Source organism: Myiozetetes cayanensis, unplaced genomic scaffold (genome assembly GCF_022539395.1).
Source record: "Myiozetetes cayanensis isolate MyiCay16 unplaced genomic scaffold, myiCay2020 scf5-8, whole genome shotgun sequence".
Lineage (NCBI taxonomy): Eukaryota > Metazoa > Chordata > Aves > Passeriformes > Tyrannidae > Myiozetetes > Myiozetetes cayanensis.
Genome location: NW_026087742.1, coordinates 27,090,771 through 27,108,858, shown reverse-complemented (window position 1 = coordinate 27,108,858; position 18,088 = coordinate 27,090,771). Strand labels below are relative to the sequence as shown.

The 18,088-nt window shown below is 50.3% G+C and overlaps 2 protein-coding genes across 3 annotated transcripts; both read right to left on the bottom strand.

Moving 5' to 3' along the window:
* Positions 1–64: 64 nt before the first annotated feature.
* On the bottom strand, positions 65–2,842 carry TPI1 (triosephosphate isomerase 1). The gene is made up of 7 exons (XM_050332024.1): positions 2,607–2,842; positions 1,835–1,958; positions 1,665–1,749; positions 1,399–1,531; positions 1,207–1,292; positions 899–986; positions 65–626 (listed from the first exon to the last, which is right to left on the bottom strand). The coding sequence occupies exons 1-7, from the start codon at positions 2,716–2,718 to the stop codon at positions 508–510; spliced, it is 747 nt and encodes a 248-aa protein (XP_050187981.1). The 5' UTR covers positions 2,719–2,842; the 3' UTR covers positions 65–507.
* Positions 2,843–2,907: 65 nt separating this feature from the next.
* Positions 2,908–17,760, bottom strand: USP5 (ubiquitin specific peptidase 5). 2 transcript variants are annotated; one of them, XM_050331988.1, is made up of 20 exons: positions 17,616–17,760; positions 16,056–16,181; positions 15,694–15,760; positions 12,720–12,853; positions 12,292–12,437; positions 11,806–11,990; positions 11,135–11,229; positions 10,400–10,593; positions 10,176–10,247; positions 8,865–8,946; positions 8,519–8,644; positions 7,932–8,085; positions 7,371–7,545; positions 6,015–6,103; positions 5,628–5,819; positions 4,945–5,088; positions 4,642–4,787; positions 4,402–4,555; positions 3,687–3,771; positions 2,908–3,520 (listed from the first exon to the last, which is right to left on the bottom strand). In XM_050331988.1, exons 1-20 carry the CDS (start codon positions 17,721–17,723, stop codon positions 3,427–3,429), a joined length of 2,568 nt encoding a protein of 855 aa, XP_050187945.1. In that variant the 5' UTR covers positions 17,724–17,760; the 3' UTR covers positions 2,908–3,426. The 2 variants fall into 2 exon arrangements, with proteins under 2 accessions (XP_050187945.1, XP_050187946.1); XM_050331989.1 differs by having other exon boundaries at positions 5,697–5,819; positions 17,616–17,750.
* Between the last annotated feature and the right edge of the window lie 328 nt (positions 17,761–18,088).

Sequence of the window (18,088 nt, the reverse complement as noted above, 5' to 3'; positions counted from 1 at the left end):
AAAGCACCAGGTTCTGTATGCTGCCTGTCCCCAGCTGCTTCCAAATAAGATCCAGGACACACCCTTGCTTTTTCAGTTTTTCCTTTATTGTTCAGTACGGGACACAGGTGAGGTAAGACATCTCACAAGGGTCTAAGCTGACAGGCTCCTTGCTGATGGAGCTGAAGGATGCAGACTGTGTGGTTCCTTCCCCCAGCACCAGTGGTCCCCTCCCACTGCAGTACTGCAGGGAAAGGGGGAGATACTGGCCAGGTGGGCTGTGGGCTCTTAACAGGTCAACAGGCAACTGAGGATTCTGCCAGTTCAGAGAGGAGGCTGTCAAGACTGCTGAGACAGGCTCCCACTAACAGGACTCCAACATGGTGGGGGGTGGTTAGCAGAACAACTAGAACAATAACCGTGGAGGGGGAAAGCCTTGGAGGAGGCCTCCGTACTGAGAGGTGTGCAATGAAAGGTCCCTTCTTGTTTCCATTTCTTAACCACAAGGGACTGCTCCTCACAGGTGCTTCAGTGTTTGGCATTGATAATATCCACAAACTCTGGCTTGAGAGAAGCTCCACCAACAAGGAAGCCATCCACATCATGCTGAGAGGCCAGCTCCTTACAGTTGCTACCAGTGACCGAACCTAAAGAGGGAGCAGTGTTTTAAGGTCAGATGCAGCCAGCTCTAGGAAAATGGGGCCAGGACAAAGGCAAGACCTGCAAGGTACCAGCCATCTCTTGCAGACAGCAAGACTGTCTCCCATTTACCCATGTAAGCTAACAAACAAGCTAATAGGTGGTTCTTCATGCTCTGACAGTCTCAAGTTTCCTCACAAAGCAGAGCATGATGTACAACTGCAGCAACAGGTAGAGAAACTAAGCACTTTCCTGCCCTGGAAAGTGGCTTCAGACTCACCGCCATAGATAATCCTAGTTGACTGAGCAACAGCATCAGACACATGGCTTTTCAGCCACCCCCGCAGCTTCTCGTGAACTTCCTGAGCCTGCAATAGAACACAAGAGTCCCACTGAGGGCTGAGCCATTCTGCACACAATTCCCTTCCAAAGAGAAGGGAATTGTTAGATAATCTCTAAACCCTTAAGTCTAAAATTGTTTAAGTCACTAAGAATCTTCAGAAAATTGTCACTAAGAATCCCCAGGAAGATTTCTTGAGTGGGAAGGGTCAGTTGGCATCAAATCAGCCACCTTTCCCCTGCTCATACCTGTTGGGGAGTTGCAGTTTTACCAGTTCCGATAGCCCAAACTGGCTCATAGGCAAGAACCACTTTACTCCAGTCCTTCACATTATCTAGGGAGGAGGGAGAAGATATAGGTAAGCACAATACCCTTATGCTGGGAAGAGCACAGCTCTTCTGATAACTGATAAAAAGAACACCCATATTTTTTTCTCTTACCAGCAATAGCCTTGGTCTGTTCAAAAACCACCTTCTCTGTTATGCCAGCTTCTCTCTCATCCAGCTTCTCTCCAATGCAGGCAATGACTCCAAGGCCCTCAGCCAGAGCATGAGCCACCTTCTGCCCAATCAACTGGGAACGGAAAAGAAACAAGGCAACCGATAAACCAGAGCTACTCCTGTAATACTGTTTTAAGCGCTCACCCTTCTAGTCTTTGCAGGCCCATCTAAGCTGGACCATCTCACCATTCCATGAGGTCACTCACCTCATCAGACTCTCCAAAAACATGCCTTCGCTCTGAGTGGCCCAGGATCACCCATGCAGCTCCAATATCTTTGATCATTGCTGGGCTGAGGAGAAAGGAGATGACTCACACCTCTAGAGGAAATTCAGGTCTCAGGGGCATCCTGACTTTACTCTTTCTCCATGGCTCACCTGATCTCTCCTGTGAAAGCACCTTTTGGTACCTTGTAGCAGTTCTGTGCTGCGACTGCAATCTTTGCATCAAGCTTCTGACGGGCAAAGTCAAGGTAGATGGCAGGGGCTCCACAAACCACCTCTGGAAGGCAAAGCACACGGTTACCCTTGAGACAGGCAAAGGGCAGAAACTGGGCCTAGCCACTGACCCCAAGAGGTCATCCCTCTATCCCGGGAAGGCTCAGCCTGCCCCTCCTCGCTGACCTTTGGGGGGGCCCTGTGCCGCAGGACTATCCCGGCTATCCGATGACTCAACAGAGGGGAGGAAAGCTCTTTTCAGCGGGCTGACAGGCGATACCAGGCCGCTGGCCAGGTCACAGGGGTCCCTTGGAAAGAGCCCAACTGAGAAACCAGTCGAGAACCCCCACCCTGTGGGCCGGGTCTGACCTGGCCGAACCGGGGAGGGCCGTACCGGGCTCCGCCTGGGGCTGTGACCGGGCTCGGCGGTGGGGCAGGGGCAGCGCGCTGCTCCGCGACCGCCGGTGGCAGCGGGCTGGGGGCCGGGCCGGGCGGGGTCGCGGAGCCGCCGGGGCGCCCCGGGGTTCGGCCGCACGTGTCCGCCGGGCCCGCGGAATCCCGGATCCGGTTTCGCGGGTATATTTAGCGCCACTGCCAGCGGGTTATATTTAGGCCCCCGCCGCCCTCTGACATTTGCCGCTCCCCCGTCCGGGCCCGGCCCGGTGCCGCCGGGCCGTGCGGGACGTGCGCTACGTGCGGGCCGCGCCCTCACCGGTGTCGGCGGAGAGCTTGGCGCCGTTCAGCGTGTGGATGAGCTCGCCCAGGCTCTTCTTGTCGCCGTTCATCTTCCAGTTGCCCCCCACGAAGAACTTCCTGGGCGCCATGGCGGGAGGGACGGCGGGAGCGCGCGGGGCCGGTACCGGAGGAGACGCGAAGGTCGGCGGCGGCGCGCGACCAACGCGGCGCCCGCTCTTATAGCCCGGCGGCGCGCGCGGCCCCGCCCCCGCTGGCCCCGCCCCCGCCCGCGCTTCGCCCCAGCGAGGCGGGGACAGACAGACAGACAGACACAGGGGGGTATTTCGACTTTTATTTTGTCCCTCGTGTATTTTGGCATGTAAAGGGCACACAGGGGGAAGCGCTGCTCGTGGCCCACCTTGCTGCCTGCCCTGCGCCCCCGCCCGGCAGGGCAGGCAGGAGGAACCCCCATCATACGCAAGCCACACGTAACACACAAGCCCCCTCCTTCTCCTTCTGGACAGCAAGGAGGTGGCATCGTCCCACCACGCAGCGAAGCACTAGGGCTGTGTGTCACCAGGGTGGGGACAGTGAGGACATTTCCTAGAGAAACAGATATTCCCACCCCCACCCCCCCGGACCCCCTTCACTCATGTCCACGGGGGCTCCAGCCCCCAGTCAATTAGTCAGTCAACTCTTGTCTCCTCCTGTGTCTCCACAGAGGGGGCATGTAGGGACAACTGGGGAAAGAGGAGCAGGGGAGAGAAGGACCCTACTCCCATCCTCACTGTCCCCACCCCTTCTCCCCCCATGCCTTCAGCCCACTCTCCCCCCACCACACACAGCAAGAGGATGTTCTAGCTGGGAATCCGCTGATAGAAGTAGATGTAGCCCAGGTCCTTGGGGGGCTTCTCAGAAGCACAGACTTTCTGGTCGTTGTAGATCACCCACCTGCAACAGGCACAAGAGCTCAGGGATGCCATTCCACGGTTAAGACAAAACTCCATTGAATTCCCTCTCCTGCTCTCATCCCCGCTCCCCACAAGACCTCTGAAGAACAAGGGGGGATTTAAAGCAGTACCTCAATGTCTCCTTAAGCTGTGAAAATCCCTCTCACCTGCCATCTTTCTTGATGTGACAAACGTAGTGTCCACACATAGTCGAAGTGCCCATGTGGCTGATGAAGGCAAACAGCTGGTATTCTTGAGGAGGGAAGAGAGGATCGTCAGGGAAAGAGCAAAGGCATCTTACTCTGAAATACTCTGTGCAAAGCCCTCTCTAGAGAAGGTCCCTGATGGTAGTTCTGCTGGGTAATAATTTAGAACTGGATCCCCATCAAGTGGGACTGTGAGTGGTCTTAAGGCCAAACATGTTGGGAAATGATGGTAACTTCCATTTAGCCTTCTCGCTTCCAACTTTTTATTTAGCCCATGGGTGCCGGATGGGTAAGGCAGGGATTCCCCTCCATATGGCATCCAGCAGACCAGCAGCACTGGCACCAATTCTGCACACAGACTGGAACCAGTTTTGCCTGAAGGGCAAAAAAACCTTCTGGGATAATTGCAAAAATTCAGCACAGCCCTTCCTGTCTTTCATTTCATGGCACTTCCTCTGCCTCTCTCTTACTGGCTTCCAGGTAATTCCTACTCAGCCTGAAGGGTCTGGACTACATCACCATTCCTCCTCTTTTCCTCTCAGCTTCCATTTCAACAACCAGACCAGCTTTGTGACAGTTACTGCTGCTAAAACTTGTAGCACTGCATGGACCAGGGATAATAAAGTCACGTGGAGTTTGCACCCCAAAATCCACATTCTTACAGCACGGAACTCACTTCCTGGTCCATCGCGCACTTTGGGACCCACAGGGACGGATTCAGAGATGGAATCAGCTGCGGAGCGCCCTTCTGAGATATCCATAGCAGCTTCTGCATCAAGGTCATCAATGTGGCTAAAGATCCAATCCACAGCACGCTCCAGACTGTTGTTCTGGAAGGAAGAAGAGAAGACAGTGAACTTGAGAATCCCTGTTCCTGAGAATATCCTTGCACTCTGATCTCACCCGTGCCTCTCACCGTAGCCCTGAGCGCTTTCATAGCCTGGTCCCGGGAGAAGCCCATGGAGACAATGGTGGCCACACTGTCTTCTGAAGGAGGGTCTGGGCAGGCAATAGTTGACCCTGGTCCACTGGATCCAGGGAGAACTAATGGGTTAGCAAAGTCTGCAGCAGGAAACAGAACACAGCTCAGAAAAGTTAGATCTCTCCAGGATGGATACAGTCCAAGTCCCAACTACTTCAGTTTTCCCTTGTGGCAGTGGGACAGGAAGTACCATGGCCCAGATGCATTAAGCTTCCCTATGGCCATGTGGCCTCATACCTGGATCATCCATATGTGACATGACCCAGTTCATGGCCGCTTCAACCCCACTGTTCCCTGTGTAATACACGGCTTTGCGGCAGGCATCCATGGGAAAGCCCATCTCCACTAGCTGGATAATCACCGACTCATCCAACATGGGTGCTGTGGGAACACACAGATTAGAGCCACCCACTCCCACCCATCCCTGCCTGCTCCATTTTGCATGGTGTCACACAACCTCCAAAGCCACCACTTCTGGCTTTATTTCACACCAAGCTCCATCTCTCTGCTCTTCTCATCCTTCACCATCTTTCTTCATCAGAAGTGCAGTCTCATACACAGGCATCCCAAAAGAACAAAACAACTGAACTCATGAACTTGGGAGCCCTGGCTCCTCCCTAGGCTCCAAACCCAACCTCCCACTGTGGTTTGTGAAAATAAAGTATCTCTACCAGTTAAATCTTGTATAAACCTCAGCTCTGCCTCCTCTAAATGCACCAGACATGCCACCCCTCCATCCTGCACAGAACAGGAATCAACAAACTCCCTTGCATAACAGGCATGCAAGGGAGGCAACTGGCAATCACTGACAGAGGGACAGGGAAAGTCTGGGCAAGTGGGAAACTGCTAGCATGGGAGACAAGGCAAGGAGAGCAGGGAAATGAGTCAGGCATCAGGAAGAGAGGAGGAGAATCACTAACATGTCGGAGAGGAGAAGTGAGGGGAGCAGAAGGAGTCGTCGTCCTCGTTGCCATAGAACCCCAGGCTACCTTTGGGCTCGTCTGGTGTCACCAGTGGGGGTGCGATGTCTGGCATTTCCTCTTCTCCATCCTGCAGCCCTGTTCCCTGCAGCGCAGAGATATCCAGCTCCTCCGGCATTTCAATCGAAACATCTGCAAGATACAGTCTCGCTCAGCCTCCCCGTAGGGGCAGAAACAAAGGATTCGGTTGGGAGATCTTGAAGGGTAAGTCCCTGGGGATGCCTGCAGCAACTTTTGGGGTAGTTCCTTTCCTCTTTGCAATAATGACCACAATATCCACATGTGACTCCCAGTACCTATATGTTCTGTACTTCCCATCCTTCTTACCAAGCTTTTTGGGCACCCAGTCCAGACCAAAAGTGAACTTCTTTATCTGGATGACCAGATAATCCGGGAAAGAGGCGAACCGTGTTGTTCTGAAAGAGACACATAATATTGTTGAATACTTTGTCAGCAACAATTGAGGGCACCTAGTTGACTTAAGAAATCAGTGAGTAGGGCAGAGACATACCCTAAGCCAGGTGGATACACCTATTTGTGCAACTCTCCTGTGCTGAGCTTAAAGCTCCTCAAACAGAACCATTTCTAAAGGAGAAGGCCTGACAAGATGGGACAGAGTGCAACGTTTACAAAATTTTGGGGGTTGAGGAAAAATAGTACATGCTCTCTTACCCTCCAATCCTGTATTTTACAAGCCTCCTCACATTTTAGTGTTTAATTAAAAGTCTAACCCTTAAAGAATGTAGAGGAAATAATATCTTCTATTAGACCAACAGATACAGCTGCAGGAATTGACAAGTTTTCAAGCACAAGAGCACTTTTTGGATATGAAGTAGAAGAAGTGAATTTTAAGTTAGCTGAATTTGATTGAACATTTTTTTGGAATCTATGAAACAGGGGAATGTTTGTGAAGGAAGAAGTGCCTGTGAGACAAAATACTTATTACCAGGGAATAACTACAACATGCCGTAGAACTAACTTAATCAACGGTAAAGTGTTTGAACACAACTCACTAAAAAGCAAAACAAAATGTTACTTTTCAATGTGATCTGTTTGTTTGTAGTAGCTATTTCTTAATAACAGAGTATTTGTTAGAAAAATACTTCCAGCTCTAAGGACTTTCGTTGCAGAAGAACACTCAGTGGCATCACAGCAGAAAACTGCTTATATTTATAATCTTCTCACTCTACCTTTTCACTCTTGCATGTGCTCCAGGCAGTGAGAAAAATTAAAGCTGTTCTTTAAACCTTGCTACTAGCACTTAAGTTAGCATTCCTAAAAAGAACTCTTGCATCTGTTACACTCAGTGTTTTGTTTTAATCTTAATAACTAAAAATTAAAGAAATTTTAGAGACCATGCATGACCACTGTCGCCATTCTCTCAGTACTGATTCTAAAGCTAAATTTTACATTTACAAAAAGCTACTATTTTTCTGGAGCGTCACTGTATTTTCACAGCCTCTCAGCAACTGAAATCTGACTTCACTAGCACTGCTATTCTGCCCACTGAGAGCGACCACTCCAGCACTGACAGACTGATTCCCAATCTGCTTCAACCTTCTGTGGGTCCAGGGTGTGGTTGACTACAAAGCTTCGGTAATGCTTCTTCCCCAAGCCACTACAACAAGTCCCCAAACATGCAGCTATGGCCAGTTTGTCACAGCCTAGCTGACACACACTCACTTGAGAGCCACAGACTTGGCCTGCAAGGCTGTGCTCCAGAAATCATCCACCTGCTCTGGAGCTCCATAGGCCTCTAGGCAGGAGCTGAAAGGCACCTTGGCTCGCACCAGCTCAGGCAGTGGCTGCTTCTCCTCCTCTGCCTGCCTCTTCTTCTCCTCATATTCCAGTAGTTCATCTAGAGAATAAAGCAGAGGAGTCAAGGACCACCTCCAGGTACCTACAAAGCCACTGGTGTAAGCTATACCCCGGGGCAGAACAGGCCTATAGATACACGCCATCAAGAACGGAGCACAACTTCCAGAGCACTGTTCTGCTACTGCAGTCAGTCCTGTTTTGCTGCTGAATCACAGCCCAGGTTGTGGTGTCCGAGAGAAAGGCTCCACAGGGACATCACCGTGTCACACCACCTCTGCAGAAATCAGCCCGATCCCACAAAAGCAGGAGAAGGATCTGGCCTCAGAAGTGGCAGAGAAGCCCCTTCTCATTTAAGGAGTTCTGTAAGAATAGTACAATATACAAACATAGGGTTTGCCAGGGTTCAGGTCTTAGCACATTACTGACCTTTGTTGAGTGCAGCATCCATTGGCACAGGCAGCTGCATAATATAGTCCACACGCTGGGTATATTTCACCTTTTCTGTGGCCAGGCACTTCAGCTTCTCCTCCACCAGAAAACGGAAGACCTCGTTAGGGTTCTCCGAGCTGCGGCAGTTCCTCTGAAGGAAAGATTAGAAGGACAGATGTAACATCAGAATGGCAGAAATAACTATCTGCAGTAGCAGTGATGCCACACAGGACGTGGAAGAGTATTCACTTCTGTACCCAGTCCTCTTGAAAAGACAGCAAAGAGGAAACTAGAACCAACTTAGCCACCCCAGGAACCCATGGTACTCCTGCCACTAAAGAAGAAAATTCGCATCTCCAGCTGTGCCACTCCCAGAAGAGATTCCTCCAAGGAATCAGCCCTGAAAACATGGCCAACCATCTCTCCCTTCTCTGCCTCAGCAGGTGCTGGCTGGCCAACTTCCCTGTGTTTTCTCCTTCTCTGTGCCTTGATTGCCAGCTTCTCACCTCCACTCCTTACCCCTTGCTGTGGGGAGAAAACCAAGCTGGCTTTTCCTTGATTTGACACATAGACTCAACCATTACCTCCACCATGTTGATGAAGTGCAGAAAGAATTCCTGGGCATCCTGCTGTCGGTTAGTGGAAAATTCTGGGTGCCCCTTTCCGATGAGGGACTTAAACATGCGTGGAGCAATGCCATTTTGCATACCCTGCAAACAACAGGTGGAAGAGGAAGGTGATCATAATTTGCCAATCATGTGTCCTGGCAAGTAGCATGCTACTCTTAGCCATGCTTTTTCTTCAGGTGACACGGTGTTGGAATGAGCCTCAGGAAATGTTTGCGGAAAGGGTTCTCCCTCCTTTCCCACACAGCACACACAGTACCTCATGCAACACATACATCAAGAGGTTGCCATATTTAAGTCTTACCTTCTGATCAGGCTGCTGTTCCCCATCTGAAGAGGCTGGCCTTGAATACTCCCCAGAAAGCAGTCCATGGCCCAATTTGGCTCTGGAATGATGAAGTCACTGTTAGCATCAAAACAGTTTCTTCAATCCCACATATTCCGGGAGCCACATTAACCCATCCAGCTTTAACACTGTCAGTCTTACAGGTAACAGCCTTCTCTGCTGCACCAGACAAGATTATCTTACTGTGGTCTGTCCTATGGACCCCTGACTTCAAAGGACTTTTGGGCACCAACCTCAACCACTGCTTGCAGAGAGTAGCACACAAAGGAAAAGCGGGTGCTGAGCCACATGGCAGCTGTGTAACAGCCAAACTGAGCTGCAGCCCGATGTGGGTAACGTAGCAGTGTGTCTGACTGGGCAGGAGACAACAGGCACAGGGAAACTGCCCAAGTCAGAAATAGCATTGCTGTGAGCAGACTGATCACTTTTTCCCAGAGGAAAGATCAGGGATGACTGCATGAGGCTCTTAATGGACAACAGAAGTGTTCAGGAACTTCCTCTTATGCTGACTCTCCTACTGTTTCACTTCACTCAAGTCATTTCCCACCAGTACTGCAATTTGTCTGGAAACAAATCTTACCAATTCTTCCCTCTGCTTTCTGGCTGTCTCACCTTAATCCCCTCTCACTGAACAACTTACTCCAGGCTGTCCAAATTTAGAAACCACCCCTACCACTGAACTCCCTTCCACAAATGCCACCTTTCCTTTCTTCATCCCAAACCTCCACATGCTCATGCTTTGCCATTTTAGAGCAGCTGTAGCACAAATTTCAAGTATTTAAAATGTAAAACCCTCCCAAATCTTGTGTTCCTCTTTCTGCATATTCTCCTGCTATTGCTCACACAACACCTCTCAAGGGAAGCCTCTTTAAGCATATCTAAATTACCCACTGAGAATAAAGTTGCCTAAATCTACGTATTCCTTTGCTCTTTACCATCTCCCTCCATTGCAGACAGCAAGCACTTTTGTTGTTATGCAGACAGAAGCTGCCTACCAGAAATCCCCTGGGGTAACAGACAATACTGCCTTCCCATGTAATTCATTTAAGAGCCTCCCATGAACACTGAAGTGCTCTCTGTCCACTCCACCTAGGGCACTCAGCTGAATTTCTTGGCTTACATCCTTATTGATTACTGAGGATCAGTGTCTTCAGTGGTGGGCATGGAAACAGAGAAGTAGGGCTTGAGGGAGAAACCTGAGCAAACCAGCACAGAGGGGATGCACCCAGGCAGCCTCGGCCTTCCTTCTCTCACCAAAACTCTACGTACACTTGTGTGCTGAAGTCCTGTGTGGGGTCCGAAGGTGCACTTTGGAATATCTTCTCCAGCTTGTCCACATACCTGTAGAGCAAAATGAGACAATCTAAGGGATATATAGGTTCATCTAGTAAAGAGGCAGTTCTGAGCATGATTACTGTAACAGAAGCTCCCAACTCTAGGAGCCCTTTCTACTGATCCCAGACTAATGGAAAAGGGTGATTAAACTCACTCACTTTCTCTGGAAGTCTGGGATACTGAACAGCACCTGCATCACAGAATTGAGGTAGCAACTGTTGCCCAGGTTACGGATACCAGTGTACCCAGGCCCATAGAGAGGCTTGAGCTGCACGCCAGACTCCTGGATGAGCTCCCACTCCCCAATGCGCTGATTCATGTCTATTTCCAGTTCTGTCATTGTTTTGTCTGTCTGCAGAGGGAAAGAACAGGAAAAATCCTCAAGACAGACTCAAGGGCACATTAGAGGTGTGAAAAGTGCAATGTTGTAGAGATAAATCCATTGCAATGTTGTAGAGTCAAATCCATTCTGGTTTATTCTAATGAAAGAAGAGGAAGAAAAAAGCATTGTTTCTATATACCTGAATACCTGTGACAAAAGGAAGAAGGATAAGGAACACGGGAGAAATCTGAACCATTCCTTGTAAAGAGGTATAGAAATCACACACTAACACTGAATCTAGGAACAAAGCTCAGCACCTGGGAGCCTTCCTGCCCAAAGTACTGACATATAACCCCAAGGAAATAAACCTGAGGGACATGAAAGAAAGGCAAAAAAAGGCAGTGAAAGAAGTGAGGCAGATGAGACAACTCTCTCTGTGACAAAAAAAAAAATCAGGGTTTCTTGACCAGGAATGGTTCTGCATAGCCACAGAAAGCTGGAGTCCAACTAAAATACCTTGAACTGCTACTCTCTCTCTCTCAGCCTATCGAGGATCACCCTTCCCCCTCACCTTCTGCATCTTGAGCATGTCAATCCCAAAGTGTGCCAGGTGTTCTGCCAGGTTGGGATCCAACACCATGTCATCCTCGTCATAGGAGTAGACATCTATGTAGGAACAAAGAGGAGAAACAGAGACTTATAATGCCCTGTGATCTCAAATTCACAGCTGGATGAAGAGAACAGAGTGCTCAGTACTGTGAGTTTTGACAAACTGGGCAATGGAGGTTTCTTTTCCTTCTCAGCAGAATAGCATGACAGAACACTGAGATTCCTCCAAAGGACATGACAAGACAAACAACTTTGTCACTGTTCAAAGTACAGAGGTACACACAGGCCTGGAGTGAGGAAATTGGGTTACTGTGCCATATACTCTCCGCTTAAGATTTAGACACAAAATTCCCCACCATAGAAAGAAAAGATGGCAACCTGGATAACTACTCTAAAGTCCTCCAGTTACAAGGGAGTGGAGGAGGAAGGCCAGGTTTTAAGAGCTGTTTCTTCACCTCACACAAGAAGTGTGTCAGACTGGGGAAGTTCACAATGGGATGACACTGCACGTTCCAGGTCATAAGATGGGCAGCATTAGCCCCATAACTGGAAATCCTCCCTGACTTGCCCTGTCAGAGAGCCAAGTCAGCCCAAGTGTGCCTGGGATCTCCCCACAGAGGATCCCCTTCTCACCAGCCCCATCAGGAGTAATTGTTCCCAGTTTCACAGCCAGCGGGTAGCCAGTTTCCCTGTAATGCTCAACCGCGTGATTGTTGCCACCACTGCCATCAAAGTAGCGCCGGCCACAGAGGATGGCTCCGTCCGTCATGTTCAGCCACAGGTTCTCCTTCATGTCACACTTGCTGCACTTCCAGCCACTATGGACGAGGAACAGAGAAAGAGAGATCAAAGTGAAAACCTTTGGATCCTACCTCCCAAGCCTTCTCCATTACTACACACTGACTGCATTACTTGTAGTATAAGCGATCTCATTTCTCTTTCACTTCAGAACACTGAGCATCCTGAAATGCCTTAGTTTGCCATCTCCCCCGAATTTACTACAACAAGGCATGCTCAGAGACTCACAAAAGCAGTGTCATCTGCTGCTGCAGTACAGGACAGCAGAAGAAAGTGACGGGGACAGGTCTGGGACACATCTAGTTTCAGTACTAAGCTCACCATGGTGGGATGCGGACGTCGTTCTGAAGTTGGTGCAGGGAAAAAGCATGTTTGGAAACACGTCGAACCTCCCCATCCCAAGCTTGCACCTCCTGCTTCCGTGAGGCTGAATCTGCTGTCAGGATGGCCTCAATTGCACTGGCAATCTGGAATTAGGACAGCAGGAAAAAACATGAAGGGCACAAGGAAAGAAACTTCCAGTGGCGCAACACTGCACATTTAGGCAAGTGAGTTGTTATGGAGCCTCAGTCACACACAAGCCAGGACTTCATAATATAAAGAACTGTGTAAATGCAGAACAGTCCTGTTTACTGACAGCTGAGACTTCACAGCAGCTCTGCAGGATCCCTTTCACTGTGCAATGTTTCCTTCTCTATAAAGGTGCATTTCCTCACCAATAGAAAACACAGCCCTCCACCCAAACATACCCTGTCTCTGACCATATCTGGTAGGCCCTCCAGCCCATCACGAGGAATATCCAAATGGTCTGGAAAAATTACTATTTTTACATCTTCGTCATATTCAAACTTTTCTTCTGTGATGTCAAATCCACCTTCTACACCTGTAGGAAGAAAAAAACATTGCAGTAACAGGTAAAACCAAAGAGCTTGCAAAGCTTCTTTGCCCAGAGCTTACATGAAATAAAGCACCATGACTAAGACAAAGCTCTAAATCAGTGATCCACAATCTTTCTTCCACTTCTGGATCCCAAAATTTCTGCTGGTAGTGTGGACTTCACAGAAGCAAATATGAGCCTGATGACAAGAGGTTTGCCTTTTCCCAGCTCCTTTTACCGATGCTTAAAAAGAGTCTCTAGACCCTGACTACAACCAGAAAAAACCCCACTTGCTCTAGAACAGAGCCAAGATAAAGCACTGGCGTTCATCCTTAACCAGAATACTCCAGATGGTGAATGGAGACGTGCATGAAGAGATCATCTTGTAGCCCAATCACAGGTCAGCTCTGCCAGCATGTTTAAGGAGCATGCCTCTGTTTCTTGCCTTTTCCAGAAAGGATGGTTCAGAGTCCTGAACTCTAGCAAGAAGAACCAGGAGCTCCCCTGGAACATCCAGAATTGCAGAAAATCTTAGGAAAGGTATAGTGCTAGTAGTTTCTCAGGCACACTTAGCCTTGCTTTTCAGGGGTTGAAACAGAAATGGGAGATCCCTACATAAAACGTTATTTGCCAGCTGTCAATATTCATGATGGATGCTTGCCTAAAACATCTGTAGTTTCTGCATATTCCCTCATCTACAGCAGGGAACAGTTTCTGAATTATGTAGGTACTCAGGGGAAAAGCTTGGCCTCTCCTGTTCTCCAGGTGTTCATATGCTACATCCCAGAAGGAAACAGGCAAGACAGACAGGATTCATTAGCAGCCTCAACCTCCTGATTTTTTAAACCGAATTTCCTTTATTTCTTGAAAAACTGCATGCTGTGACTGCAATAATCTCTGCAACAGATCTATGAACATCTGTGACTGCAACAAATCTCTGCAGGGAATACAAGCTTTTGCTGTTCAGTGTCTCTGCCTCAAGAATCCCGTGTGTGACACACTTCTGATAACCACTACTGCATTTCCTTAAAACATTATTGACAAAAACACCTGGTCCCACGAGATCTTCTGCAACTCCCTCCTTAGATACCTACAATTTTTACCCTATGCACAAACTGCTGCGTATGAATATGGTAATTTTAGAAATACCTGAAAACAGTCCCCAGCATCATGCAACAACATACCCAGATAATCCTCTTCCGTGCCTCTTCGGCACAGCCCAGAGAGATTTCCTGTCACCACTTCACAGAGTAAAGCGACACACAATCCCCCAGGGCATTACATGATTCCCGAACTCTAAACAAACTAAACCAGACTGGTGAGGTCCCCTCAGTGGTTATGTGAACCTTCTGAGGCTCCAGATGAGGAAGAGTGTCTTCAGCCAGCAGGCTGACTCCTAGCTCTTTCCTCCCCGCTTATAGCCAACACCTTGCCACGAGGCACACTGTGCCCTTTCCATGGTATCTACACACCACAGACTACCAAAGTCATTCAACCAACACGCAGGCACAGGAGGCAAGCACTGTAGGTTTTTTTTTTTTCCCCATGGAGAGGGGAGAATGATGTGCAGAGAGATCAAGGGCTACATTTTGCAGCTAATGACATTTTGCTCCTAAATCTTTCTAGTATTTCAAAAAAATCTCCTGTGTCAGGATTAGCTAAACCACCATGGTTCAGCTAAAATAAAGATTAAAAAAATCTCTCCTGAACTTAAGACTACTGTCTCACAGGGCTAATACTTTCTTTTATTCTCTCCTGATCCATTCACACCGCTAAGCTGTTATCACAGGCAGATATTTGCCAACCCACTGACAACACCAGTCTCAAGATTTTGTAGGATTCAGGATGCAGAAGTAACTCATAATGCAGACTGGGCCTCATCTCTCCAAAAGCAGCATAATCATATCAATAAAAGCAGTAGATACCTGGAGAAACATAGGTTCTAGTCTCAATTTTGCTAGAAGTGATCTTTGGGACTCCATTCAGCTCACCATCCAAACAGATGACAGCCTTAATAGCAGTGTTTGTGCTCTGGCAGCAGTGGAAAAAGTGAGCCAAAAGCAAGATGTTCACAGTCCAGGTTCTGGATTTCCCTCTAGTGGCCAGCTTCCAGAAAGCCAAGAACCTGTTACTGCTACAAACGTTCCTGTCTCCTGTTTTATGTGTCTCCATAATGGCTCAGAAATTACGAGCCGAGACTGCTCCAAATAAGCAGAATCTCCACTGATTGCCATGACAGCCTTTTTAGTTGGTGCAAGAGCATAATGGAACACCAGCCCTGTTCTTCAGAAAAAAGAGGCCTGTTTTTAATATTTTAATGTTCACACGTATTTCCTCCAGCATCAGCCTTGTATTTCAAAGACCTACTGAGCCAAAAACGTTAATACGGCATTTACCATTAATTTCTTTCCCATTTATACCAACAGCACTAGCTCAGTATCTGAGAAGGTTACAAAATAGTTTATCTGTCAGAAGCTTCCAACTTACTTTTCTCAGATTTATATATTTTGTCAGACTTCCTTCAGCCCCACACTGGGCACACTGTGTTTAAGCAACAATCCCAACTCCCACAATCTAACCACACCAAGCTGAGCCAGGCATGCAGAGAGGATACAAAACGTATTTATCCACAGAAAACACGTTGCAACTTTGGACACAGAACACAACTACCACCCCAATGACTGTTCTGCAGAAACTGCTCACCTGAGACACACTAGAAAACGTGAAGTCTTTCTTTGGCCAGGCATATTAGCCCAGAAGAGTAAAGGCAAAAGAGACAAGCCAGGCAGCTCCAGAGAACCATCTCAAAACAATAAGGACCTTATGGTGCACAAGTACTTCCTTACCAATAGCCAAACGAGTTGGTTTCTTCCTTGGGGGGTCCCCAGCGCTGGAATTGGTGTCTTCTTCCTTCTATGGCATTGACAAGAAATACAGAAGTAGAATTAGGGGGACGGGCAAGCTGTGGCAGGCCTTAAGGACTGAAATTAAGCCACACTTGAGAACAGAAGGAAACTGGGCTGAAATAGCACGGGCAATCGATACAACAACGCAACATTAGCAGAGCTAAAGGACTGGTGTCCCTCAATTCACCAGGAAAAATACCAGTTGTGTCTGAGGAGAATAAACTGTATCTGGTCGAATACAGAGACACAGCACAGCTCTCAATTTCAGAACAAGTTTGAGCAAACGTATTTTTATTTTTTACCGGTTTACGTGTTCTTTTGAGGTGCAGGTAGACCCGCTGGCCTGTTTTCTGATAGTGCTTTTCCACATACTGCTTCCCAAAGCCCAGGAACGTGTTCATGCAGATATACAAACCGCCATCTGACTCCTGGAAGGAAGGAGGAATAAGACTGAAGGGAGATGGGAACGAATACTATTCCAGCTGCTAGGATAGGCATGGAAGACTAGTCATTATTCAGTAAATCTTGGCAACAGCTCATTCCTACATACCAGCCACTTAGCAGCGAGTCAGAAATAGGATGACAAGCCCCTGCCTGGCTGTCCCACAACAGGCACTCCTGTCATGATGACATATTAAAAAAACTATTTGACTGTTCACTTATGGCAGGATGCTACTGAACCAGGAAAGCCTGAGCTTCTCCAGGATTTTATCTTGCAAAAGGCCCTTAGCACTCACAGTTCACAAGTTCAGAGCACAGTACAATCATTACCAGCAAAACTGTGGCACCCTGTCCAAGAGCACGATTCCCAGTGCCACAGGGAATGCTGCCAAGCTACAGTGTGAGTAAGGTTAACAGACCACTGTTTACTTTTGCTATTGGGTTCAAAAGCTTGTGGGCGGCTCTGAAACACATACAGAATGAGCCCCACTATCCCACCAGCAGCTGGAAAACACCACACTCGTTCAGCAGAGATACCCTTTTTAAATTGAAGGGGTGAGAGACACAAACGCAGAGGCTGGAAAGAGTGAAACCACTAAGGTCTCAGCAGCAGCTGAGACAGAGTGGTCAGAGTGGTGAGGCATCACTGTAGGGCTCGGGGAGGGGAAGAGGGCCAGGATGCCATGTGCCGCTTCCTCGAAGGACCCGTATCCTCCAGTTACAGCCCACTTCTGGCAGGCTGGGGCTCAGCCCGAACGAGCACCCACGAAGAAGCCCAACGGGGTACCTCGCTCTCCGGCCGCCTGCGCCTCCCCGGGTCCGCCTAGGCCGGGCGTGGGTAGCGCAAGAGGCGCAGGGATGCCGGCGGGGTGGAGACGGCTGGAGAAGGGACCACTGCCATCTTAATGACACAGCACGGCCTCGCCCCCCGCCTGCCGGGCCACACCGCGCGGTGAGACCGTGGGGGGAGCTCAGATGCGGACAGGGTGGGACCCCCGGCCCGCCCCCCGCCGCCAATGGCGGGCCAGGGGCGCGCCCCGACCGCCCGCCCATCGCCGGAGCGCAAGTGCTCAGGGAGACCCCGCGGTGGCGGGTTCGGGCCGGGGGCACCCGCTCTCCAGGGCCGGCCGGGTCGGGCCGCGGCTGGTCGGGAAAGCTCCCTGCCCACGCCCGCCCCGGCCACAGAACTACAGCCCCCAGCGCGCCGCGGGCGGGCGGGGCGCGCCACGGGGCACGCCGGGCGTTGTAGTCCGCGAGAGCCTTGTGCGCCGCCCCGGTGCGGCCGCCGCGGCCGCCGGGGAACCACAAGTCCCGTGAGGTCCCGCGCGGGCGGCGCCCGGGCGGGCGGCAGGGTGTGAGCCGGCCGCAGCGGGAGTAGCCCGAGCGGGCGGGCGGGCGGGCAGGAGGCGGGGCGCGCTTACCGGCGTGTCGAAGGAGAAGGCGCACTCGTCCTTGTGGACGCGGTCGCCAGCCTTGGGCACCCGGATGGACGGCAACACCGACAGCAGCGCCTCGCTCAGCTCCGCCATGACAGCGGCTCACTGCGGCACCGCCCACAGCCCCGCCCCACCCAATCGCAGCCCGGCGCGGCCAGGCGGGTTCTGGCCAATCAGCAGTGAGGCTGAGGGCCGGGCTGGTGGCGCCGACGGGCCGACTCGGCCAATCGTAGCCAACCTGGTGTCGTCACAGGGGCGGTGCCGGGCATCTTGGCCAATTACGATGCAGAGCAGGGCGTGGGGGGCGGGTCAGTAGCCGAAGATTGACAGCGAGGCGAGGCGGGACGTGACGGGCGAAGACGGCGGGGCCGGAGGGCGGAGGGGGCGGGGCTATAGGCGGGGCACGTTCGGCCCCGCCCCCGCCCGAGGGCCAATGGGCAGCGGCGCCGGCCGGCGCG